Below are 11,485 nucleotides of genomic sequence, written 5' to 3'. Positions count from 1 at the left end.
ATTAGGGCTAGGATCCAACAATAACATTTACATACTAGAAAAGGGATGTCGTAATCTAACATGCAAATAAATTGAAGGTAAGTGAATGACGATTCACTAATTCTCCATCAAAAGCTTACACTATTAGTCCTAAGTGTTTTTGAGAATTCCTAGGTTCGGATGAGATTCATTGAAACTATTCAATGGCATGTTTAAATCTCGATATGCCCCTCTCGTTTGTGACTGGGATGCCGAGGATCACAAAGCGGGTGTGAATTACCATGCAAATTCACATGGTGCCTTCATTGTAACAATCACCTATTCGATGTGCCGGTAAACCACACACGCTCCATCGAACTATGATAAACAATGAATCACCCTTTGCCACCTTCGCTTAGAACCAATTAGTGTGCCGGTAAACCACACACGCTCCACTAACATCTTAGCAAGGTGCAAAGTGTAATTTCATGGGATTGCATCAATTCACTTTTCCTAAAGTAACTAGGATTGGGAAATTTTAAAAATATATGTAGTTACTTTATATTTCTTATTATACTTTTAATGAGAGAATGAGGTTGCCCTATCCTACCCGTTCGGCTAACGACCCTCCACCAATCAAGCAAGCGGTGGGTGTGAGTGTACACCCATTAAGCGCCATTTTATAGGCCGCAACCTTATACCCACCTTATAGATCGGCTTCGTGAATGAGGCCTACTAACGGTAAGACTAGCATTTAGTTATACATATATATATTATTCTAGTAATATCATATTTGTATAGTGTTGTATTTTAAAACTTTTAAAATCTAGGGTTTGAAATTTAAGTTGTCTAAATTAAAACTTTTAATCACAAAAGTAAATTTCAAAGCATGAGGGTAGGTTTTAAACATTTAAAACATGGAGGATCAAATAACAAATAATTCCAATTAACAATTAATATCCTAATTATCTATATTTGATTTATTCAAGATTTCTTTGAAAGATAATTACCAAAATAGTTAAATAATTAATTAATTATCATATAAGGAAATTAAATATTTAATTAGTTGATAAATATCCTTTTCTAGATCAAGATAATAGTCATATATATCACAAAATCGGATTTAGGTTGATCTATTATCATTAAGGTAAGTTTCCATAAGATAAACACAAAGAAATCCCGAATCTGGCCATTCCTGACGCTTTGACTCGCCGAGTGCACAAGGGGACTCGCCGAGTCAGGCCTACTCGCCGAGTCCACCTTGGGACTCGCCGAGTCAGTGACACAGAAACCAAAAAAATCGAATTTTGCAGGTTTGTTTCAGTTAATCAAGCAACAATTTAAAGAAAACCAAGCTAGGCTCTGATACCACTGTTGGGTTTTAGCCATAAGATCTTTCCTATGTGCGCATGCAAAACCCTAATGCTTGGATCTAGGCTTTCTAATAAACATGCATTGAATCCAAGTCTTCTAATGACTAATTAGGTTAAATAACAACATTGAAACAGATCTGGAATCATACCTTTGAGTTCCTTGTTGATCTTGAGGTCTTGGAGCTTCTAGAGTCACAAGTGTCACTCCTCTAATGGCTTACAAACACCAATAGCAATAAGAATGATTTATGAGAGAGGAGAGGGAAGGAATTCGACCAGAGGTTCCTTGCTTTTTCAGAAGTGTCGAATTCCCTATGTCATGGGGTCTATTTATACTTGTAGATTCCTTAAGGATTACAGATAAGTCCCTATCAGATAATCTTCTCTTAAGGCTATCCAAATCCATTCCTAGATAACTCTAATGGACGATTTTAGCTATCCTAATCCTCTTAGAATTCGTCCATAGTATATCCAAATGGATTTACAGTTTAAAGCTTAACTATCAAACAATTGACAGTTTATACCCCTTTATTTAATTAATCTCTTTAAGTCACCAAATTAATTCTAATTAATTCTATGACTTATATTAATCAAATAACAATATATTATTCATTATATTATTCACATAATATATTAATAATATTTACTCTCTCTTAACAAATCATCCTATCAAGTTGCTATGGTGAAGGCAACCCAAAAGGACCATGCACAACCGGATCAAGACTTGCCTAATATAGTTGCAGCCTTAGACACTATTCCAACATTAATAAGGTGGAGAAGACAATATGTAGGGTTTAGATAGTTACAGATGAAGGTGTGGAGAGGAGGCTCGATAGCTGGTTGGTGCTCGACAATGGGGTTGATGGAAGAGTGGTGATAGTGTAAGGTGTTCATTTATGGTGGTGGGTTTCTCCAATAAAGGCTCCCGATGGGATCTTTAGTTAAAGGTAAGAATAGTAACATCATGCCCATAACTCAAAAGTTGCTTAGCGAAATAGAAGCCTATCACAACATGATGACCGTAATTCGTGTTAACAATCACTACTTTCTTCTTTTATGAAGCAATAGCCTTTATTGTGAATGTAGAAAGAGAGGTTTTATTTCTCCATGAAGATGATAGAATGCTAGGAGCAACATAGATGGAGGAAGATAAACAAAATGAGGAGAAAAAAATCTAGGAAAGAAAGAGGGGAGATAGAAGCCCAAGAGGGATTGGAGAAGACTTGTGAAACATCTAAAAATTATGACCCAAAAATTTCATTTTTCATTTAAGTAAAAAAAATATTCTAAAACATTGTTCATACAACCCAATGAAATAAATATGTCAAACATCATGAAAACCAGAGTATATCTAGCATACAACTTGATATATGAATCATAAGAACTAGTTAGATGATTATGTAACACCGTAAATTTTTAAACCAAAATTTTCATTTTTAAAACACATAAAACTCATTTATTACATTTCATAAAAACCATAAGTGTCTCAAATGTCATCGTAAATCCACAACAAAAGTCAAATCCCAGAATCCTCAACATAATCTCGAACAAGTGTGTACAATCATGCCGACGCCTTCCCGCGGTCCTGAGAAGTACCTGAAACACACATCACACAACATGGTAAGCACAAAGCTTAGTGAGTTCCCCAAAATACCACATATACAAATAATAAGCCTCTCATGGATATAACTCGGCATGGACCTTCCGGTCTCAGGCGTCTCGGTGTGGACCCTCCGATCCTATGTCTCAATGAGGACACTCTGGTCTCACAACTCAGTTTGGACCATCCAGTCCCGTCTCAGTGGAAACCCTCCGGTCCCACAACTTGGTTTGGACCCTCTGGTCCTATCTCAGTAAGCACATAATATAGCATATATATCACACAGACAAAATCCATAATATCGCATAACTCAAGTAAGCACAAAAGACCCTCCGGTCACATATAGATACCACTCATGGTAAGTATAGTGTGAATACTCACCTTGCAAGAAATTGGATAATCTCGAACTCAAATGACCGGTCTATCCTCTGCCTAACACATATCATAATTATCCCTAATTAATCACGACTCTCAAGAAACTAACCCTTCTACAAACTCACAGATGAGTTGATGTGTGTAAACTCACTTAGTTTTAAACCTACTTTTTAATTAGAAAATGAACACACAAAGGCAGTGGACCTATCAATTGTGGTATAGCTAAATAAGTAGGGTATCAAACACATGGAACGGTAAATTAAAACTAAAGACTAATGTTATCTAAATTAATTAATAAATAGGGGTTTTCTCAAGTTTTACAAGACTAAAAACTTACTAACTATCACTTAAAAACTAGAAAAGCAAAGATTTAACTAAATTCAATAATGGGAAGGACTTTTGTTTAGTTCAACTCAATTGATCCTATGGTTGATATTATGGTAATAGTGCAATGGATTAATTCTTCTATTGGTTACCGATTCAAGTGATTAGATTCACGTTCGCTGCACTAATCCTTAAAGAACAAATTATCTCAAACAGTGATCAGTTGTCTAATTTAATTTAATTCACTAGATTATTTATTCGGGTTAATTTAGACTTGTAATAGCTAACTAATTTGGTCCTTTAGTTAACCTCTTGTTGATGGTCATCACACAAGCTCATACATGAATTTACCTATTTTTCTTATTAATTCTAGTTTCATGTTCATTAATCCTAGTCATATGATGAAGTGGTCACATAAGCATATGAGGTTGACAATTAAAAGATGTTCATACTAATTAATTATCTTCTTATTAACTAAAAAAAATAGTTATCATTCGCACACAAGGTTCTTTAACAAGCTAAAATCAACAAAATCACCAACATCAAATTAATCCTACCATAAATCAAACCATAGTATCAATATTGTATCCCCAAACAGAAGTTTAAGAGTTTTAGCTCATGATTGAGGTAATTAACAGCAATAAAACAAATTCTAATTGTCTAACCATAATGGAAAACAAAAGATTAAGTAGAATGATGAGAATTTGCCTCAAATCTCCTTCGGAATTGAATTCTAGGTTGTATCTTCGTTCTCTAGGGTTCTTCTGACTCTCCAATCGCAACTATTTTCTACAGAAAGGTTTTCGGCCTTCCTAATGTCGATCTGAGAAGTTATATTTATAGATGCGAAATGAATCGTCAAGTCCATTGCCGACTTGCCGAGTCCATCCCTTGATTCCCATAAATGATAAGTCATGGAGTCTTTATCTTCTCGATTCTTCGATTGGACTCGTCGAGTAGTCGACCCTACTCGCTGAGTAGGTGTTGTTTTTGGTGGTTTTCTTCTTTGTTCAATTCCCGAGCTCCCAACCGCTTCTCCTGCTTCCTTTTGCTTCCGAGCTTCACTTTTGGACTGAAAACACAATTCAAGCATTATTAAGTACCTTTTGTCCATGATATGCAATTAATTAGCTAAAAATGAATAAAAATGCATGCTAACATATAACTAATTATGCAAATATCAAAGTACCCCACACTTGACTTTTGCTTGCCCCCAAGCAAAACCGAATTTTAACACATTAGAATCACATATGACAGCTCCAATCTAACCCAACCATTATGCCAAGACCGCAACGCATGCATTTGTGTCTAAAATTTTCGTAATAACCCCCATACTCCAAATACTCATAATCCTCATAAACATTCGCCCACTTATCCCGAACAATGCTCATTTTATGCATGCCTCCGAATCCATCCGCAGAAAACCTCCTATCCTCAAGGTATTTTTAGTTAAGCAACCCAAGCATACATAGTCTAGAATTACAATTTATGATACCACTATGGAGCTCTTTGGAATTCTTCATTTCTTTGACATTTGATCTTTGATTTCTTTGAATTCACCACCTTGTTGTTTGATTTTTGGTATTTTCAAGTTTTTGCACTTCTTGTAATTTTGATCTTTTGATCTTCACTTTAATTGCTCCAAAATTCTTCAAACTTTTCTTGCAATTCTCTCTCTCTCTCTCTCTCTCTCTCTCTCTCTCTCTTTTTAACATGTACCGCACTTTTTTCACTCAAAATCCTACATGTTTAAGAAGGGGCGCTCAACTTCAACCTTTATTGGCTAACGATAATAATTTTCCTGGATACATTTCTGGTACACGATGCGAAACATATTGCATCCTTCGGGCTAAGCAAGGTCGTGTTTTTGTCTCATGATTTCACTGGAATAAGGAAGCTACAAATGCACTAGAACATATATAGGCTCAACTAAACATTTGGGTCTTCATGCAATCATCAACACAATTCTAACATGGAAGCCTAATTACTTTTTACCAAAATTCTCTAAATTAATTCCTAAGTTACATTTTTGGTATGCAACAATTTTAAAAATTAACCTAAATTAGGACATTAGGATTCTACATTTACTAAGACGACATCAACCCCTACCCCACACTTAATTTATGCAATGTCCTCATTGCATGTTATGCATGAAAATAAGAAATATGAAATGTAGGGAGAATTAGAACAAACTCCCCTGGGGTAGCAGTCGCTAGGTCGATATCTCTTTTCTTCAACTCCATCTTCAATTGACTTTAGACATGGAAACAACTCATCCACGTCTAGGGCATCAAATCACATGTAGGCAGCTCCAAATATGCAGGAAAAATAGTGTAAAAGCTTCAGGAATTGATCGGGAAGAATAAGTGGTCAAGTGGTATGTTCAACAACATCGAATCAGCAGTCTTCTTGGTATAAAAATGAGTGACTCGTCTAGTCATATAAACGACTCGTCGAGTATAGTCGTGGAAAGCTTCGAAAGTGTGGAAATATATTGTGACTCGTCGAGTCCGTTAATTGCACTCGGCGAGTCGACCGTTGGGTGGAAAAATTCACGTTCTGCATTTGCTCCAGCTTTTGATGAATCTCAAGAACTTCCCATAACTTCTAGAATTATTAACTCATGTCCCTTAGGACCGAACTCGACACCTTAACTCTAAACTCCGCCCTTTCTTGATTCTTTTCCACTCTTTTTTTCTTTCTCTCTCAAACTCTAAACCCTTTAGACAAACATTCCTAATCCCAACATCTGAAAGTCATCAAGGAAAATAAAACATCAAGCATAAAAATAAAAGTCTTAACTACAAATTCAAACACACCAAACAAAACAAAAATAAATTGAAAATTGTTCCATTAAACATAAAAAAACTAATCATCTTCTTCCTCATCATGGCCATGCGCAGCCCCGCTTCCACCAGCTCCACTCCGCCTTGCATTAATGATCTCATCCCAAGATGGTATGTAGGGGAGTTACCCCCATCAATGTGTGGAATATAGAAATGGTCAAAAAGCCACACGTGGGATTCATTGCTAAAATTGATACCCCTCTCCATTTGGTCTTGTAACCACCTCATCTCGACATTGTACCAATCCATTGGTACTTCATCATTGTCCACCGGAATCACCGTCGGTTCCTCCTCCACTTCCCGCTCACGTCTCGATCTAACCCTCCTTCTCGGTGCCTCGGGACCGACCACCGGCTCGTCTTGCGGGATAGCATAATGACCACCGCCATAATCTTCAATAATTCTTGCCCTCCGAAAAAGAATAGGATTAAAGGAGGGGGCAGGAATCATTGTCATCAAATTCCATGCACCGCGGATCATCAACCCATAAGAGTTGGCTAGCCGGGTCACGAACATGCAACCCTTAATTTTGGAGGTTTTGCGATCCTTGACCACGCCCTCCGATAAATAAGAGGCCAAGCACCATGGAATGTTTCGGAAGGTGTCGGGCGTGATGATACTCCAAAGATAAAATACATCAGGGTTGGACACCTTGTCGTCGTCCTTCCTTTGATTGATTGTTGTGGAGATAAGGCGGTGAATGAGACGGTGTGTTGGTGACCTAATGCTCCCTTCTTGGGCCGACTTTGGAATATATAATTTGTTGGCGATTGTGTTCCACCAACCCGTACTTGTAACAACGTCGGGGAACACCTTATGAGATTGTTCCAAGAAGGCGCGAAAAATAGCAGTAGTGACCAATGGTCGGTCGTAAATCCCCAACCGACGTGCAAGATCAATGACCGAACACTGATGGAATTCGCCCCCCAAGACAAAAACTAAAACTCGCGGGGTGGTAACAATCATCTCCTCCTCGGAAAGATACCGTGGAGAAAAATTCCTAGCAGAGTTCTCGATACACCGACTCTTGAATTCTGAAAATCCGGCTCCATCTATCACAAATAATTGTCTCCCCATCGTAAGTAAATTCCTTCAAAAGGTAAAGCCCTAACTCTTCTTCATACCGAACATTCTTCAACCAATCCCAATCAACCCTATTAGGTACATAAACCTCCTTCTTCCCGACCTCAGCCAACTTCTTCTTCCATCTTGTCATTGTTGAAGCAGATTCAATCGGAGGGAAATTCAACCAAGGAAAATCTCCTTGGTGTCCACTTGAGCTCTGCCCTCTTGAAAACATTGTCCCTGCAAAAACACGAACACACAACCCAGAAAATACAGAAAATCATCAAAACAAATTCCATCTGGGTCCCCGACTGGACTCGTCGAGTCCATGAACGACTCGGCGAGTCGTATGAACTGCGCGAGTCAGTCGACGGGTGGATCGAAATTCGACCATAAAACTTGAAATTTTTTTTCAAGGGTTTTGTTCATGGATATTCCTAAGATGTATTAGAGTAAGAATAACCATCCAAAATAACACAATTAATACAAAATCAAAAACCTAAAAATTCACTAAACTTCAAAATCGGGTATTCTATGAAATTGACACCTTAGAACATCTAAAAATTATGACTTTAACAGAATTATGGAAGAAATTAAGTACCTTTGTTGATAAAATTCAAGAATTTTGAAGAAAGAGTGAAGAAGTTTGATGAATGCTTGAGAGAGAAAACAAGAGAGGCGCACGTCGAGTAAGGGGGAAAAATATGATCTCATTAGGGTTAAAAACCCTAGTTTTACCAGATGTAAAAATTATTTTTAATTAATTTTTTTCTGTAAATTAAATCGACACGTCGAGTCAGGGTCAGACTCGGCGAGTTTGGTTGCGAATTTAAACTCATCTGGGATCTGAAAGAGACTCGTCGAGTCAGGGATAGACTCGGCGAATCAATTGCAAACAATTCAGAAAATTATATCATTTTGTTATTAAAAATTCATTCCACCCCACACTTAGTCCATACGCACTCTCAAGTAGTCATGTCTGATGATTTAGAAGACGAGAATAAAATCCTAAAAACGAAAATAAAACAAAACTAAAACAAGAAAGATAAAAGAAAGCAAACTCTAATAACGGGTTGCCTCCTGCCAAGTGCTTCTTTTTAAGGAGTCGTTAGTTGGACTCCTTCCCATCTACGTTTCTTCATTTTCCTGCATCGGGAATGCACGCCTAATCTTTTGCGGTTTATACTTTGTCTTGGAAGCGTGTATCTTCTTCTTGTAAGACCGTCTTAATTCTTATCCCTTTTTCCTTATAGCATCATCTTCAGCTGCATGAATTTCCCTTTTGCTCATCTTCTTCTTCTTTACCCCATTCTCTTGCACCCTCTTTTGCACCCGTCCTTCTTTAAACTTCATTACTTCATAGTTGGTGAAAACTCGGGCTTGAGGTTTGGTAATGAATGGGTGATCAACATCATCTCTCCTAACCCTTGCATTTTCCTCTTCTCCAAAGCTTGCCTCCTCTTCAAATGGAGTGTCTTCATCATCTTGCATTATTGTATCGAGGCATGCTACATGAACGTGTTGAAAATCACCATCCATTCCTCCTTCTGCTGCTGGATCTTCTAAAGAATTAGGGAAAATATTCATGTCCAGAACATGCAGGGAGCTGGTAACAAGCAGATCAAAATCGTCCAAGTTGCTGAGATTTTCGGATGGACTCGTCGAGTTCATGAAAGCGACTCGGCGAGTCACAACGTGTCCCTCACATCCCACTGTGTTTTCTGAATCGGTCCCTTTCAGCAGCTTCTCTATCTCCTCCAAGTCTTTGTCAACATCATCATCTCCTCTAGAAGATAGCAAAATCTAACTTGGATCTTCTTCTTGCAAGAGTTCAAGTTCTTTTTGTAGTATTTCGTCATCCAAATTAATGAATGAGACTTCTTCTTTTCTTCTTTCTTCTTGCTTAATCTCTGGTAGAGCTTTAAACATTGCTGATTCATCTCCTACCCTCAATGTTAGTGTGGACTCACATACATCTATCAATGCGCATGCGGTACTCAAAAATGATCTCCCTAAAATAATTGGAATTTCGGGGTCTTCATCCATATCAAGTACTAAAAAGTCCAGGGGGAATATAAATTTATCCACCTTAATGAGGAGATCTTCACAAACACCTCTTGGACGAATAATCGTCTTATCCGCTAAATGGATCTTCATATTCACAGGCCTTGGCTCCGGTAAATTCAGCTTCTTGAAGAAAGAAAAAGGCATTAACTTAATACTTCCACCCGAATCGGTCAACGCTTGAGTAGCAAGTACATATCCAAATTGACAAGGAATTATGATGCTTCCCGGATCGCCCTTCTTTTCTGGTATCTCACTCAATACTATCTCCGCGACTTCAGCTAAATCTTTTCTAGCAGCAAAGAGACCCCTTAGCAAGTTAAAATACTTGGGTGTTTGAACCATCATTTTCACAAATGGAATGTTAACTTGAAGGGTCTTGACATGTTCCATGAAAGCTTTATATGCTCTAACCTTTTCAGTAGGTATGGCTCTGATTGGGAATTGCAGAGGAGGGTTGTACGACTTTAAGGAAACAACAGATTTGTCATCAGGGCATGGACTCGTCGAGTCCATTAGAGGGACTCAGCGAGTCTGGTCGGGTTGAGCTGGACCCGACTCTTCTGTCTTTTCTGTATGTACCTTGGAGATCTTCTGTGCAGGGGTGAAAATTTTTCCATAGCTGGAGGTCACAGCATTCACATTCCCCATTCTTGGATTATTCTCGGTTTTACTTGGAAGTTGACCTGGTCTTCTCTCGTTTACTTGATGTGCAAGTTGTCCTAGCTGTTTCTCAATGTTGAGAATAGATTCTTGCTGATTCTTTAGCATATTTTTGGTCTCTTGTATTGCAGCATCATGATCATTGTGTCTTTTTTCGGATGCGGCTATGAATCTTGTGAACAACTCTTATAAGTCAGCTCTCTTTTCCACAACCGGTTCTTCCTTTTGCATACGGGAGCCATTCCTTCTTTGGTTTCCACCAATTCTCTTTGTGTCGATCGCCGCTTGAGTAGAACACTTGAGCTTTCTTGTTTCCATTTTCATCCAAGTCACAATCCTTCATGAGATGAGGCCCTCTACAGTTCTCGCATCCAACTCGAATAGCATGGAATGTTTGATCCATTTTTGTCGTCCTTCTATCTAAACTACCGAGCTTAGCCATCATCGCCGCCATGCCATCATTGGCCGAGTTCACTACCCCCCGACTTACTTCATTTCTTGGGTTGTGGAATTCTCTAGAATGCTTAGAGAATTCTTCAATTAATTCCTTGATTACTGGGGGTGCCTTCTTTGTGAGTGGGCCTTGCGAGTCGAGTAATTGCCTTGTGGTGACATTGACTCCATCATAGAAGATGGAGACCTCTTGTTGGCTATCAAGGTCATGGTGTGGGCAATTTTTGAGAAGACCTTTGTACCTTTCCCATGCCTCATAAAAAGACTCTCCGGGTTGTTGCTCGAAGTTGGCAATGGCTTTCTTCAACTTGGATATTTTGGAGGGTGGAAAAAACTGGTTTATGAACTCTTCTTTCATTTTAGTCCATGTGGTGACCGACCCGAGAGGAAGTGACTTGAGCCAATCCTTTACAGCACCCTTGAATGTGACTGGAAGCATACGAAGTAGTTGGGTCTCGCGTGGTACATTTGGTACTTTGAAGTAGTCAGCCGCATCATTTACTTCATCCAAGTGCTTGTAGGCATCTTCGTGGTCTTTTCCATAGAAGGGAATCTCCTTGAGTTGAGCGACGATAGGACCCTTAAGCTCAAAAGTAGCAGTTATGGGAATTACGGGCTGCACAAGTCCCAGGCCAGTGTCATCGCGCATCCTCTTCTTCTATTCCCCTATGGGGACTTCATCGATATTAGCCATAGTGATAGCTAAATTGTCCTCAAATTCGAATTCGTGCTCGTATGTAGGTTCTTCTTCTTCCTCGGTCTCG

At 38.6% G+C, this 11,485-nt stretch overlaps 1 protein-coding gene and 1 non-coding gene across 2 annotated transcripts; one reads left to right on the top strand and one right to left on the bottom strand.

Annotated features, from left to right (window-relative positions):
• Positions 1–9,344: 9,344 nt before the first annotated feature.
• Positions 9,345–10,376, bottom strand: LOC111908806 (uncharacterized). The gene is made up of 2 exons (XM_023904605.1): positions 10,188–10,376; positions 9,345–10,070 (listed from the first exon to the last, which is right to left on the bottom strand). Exons 1-2 carry the CDS (start codon positions 10,374–10,376, stop codon positions 9,345–9,347), a joined length of 915 nt encoding a protein of 304 aa, XP_023760373.1.
• A 548-nt stretch (positions 10,377–10,924) lies between these two features.
• LOC111908863 (small nucleolar RNA R71) lies at positions 10,925–11,031 on the top strand. The gene has a single exon (XR_002856000.1). It is a non-coding gene; the product is annotated as a small nucleolar RNA R71 (small nucleolar RNA).
• Positions 11,032–11,485: the final 454 nt, after the last annotated feature.

This window comes from Lactuca sativa, chromosome 6, assembly GCF_002870075.4.
Source record: "Lactuca sativa cultivar Salinas chromosome 6, Lsat_Salinas_v11, whole genome shotgun sequence".
Taxonomy (NCBI): Eukaryota; Viridiplantae; Streptophyta; class Magnoliopsida; order Asterales; family Asteraceae; genus Lactuca; species Lactuca sativa.
This window is presented reverse-complemented; position numbering and strand designations above follow the sequence as displayed.

Excerpts from the sequence above, each read along its gene's own strand:
- LOC111908806 (XM_023904605.1), bottom strand. The coding sequence starts at position 10,376 with ATGCTAAAGAATCAGCAAGAATCTATTCTCAACATTGAGAAACAGCTA. Across the intron at positions 10,071-10,187 it reads CTGCACAGAAGATCTCCAAG|TCGTACAACCCTCCTCTGCA; the intron begins GTACATACAGAA and ends GTTTCCTTAAAG.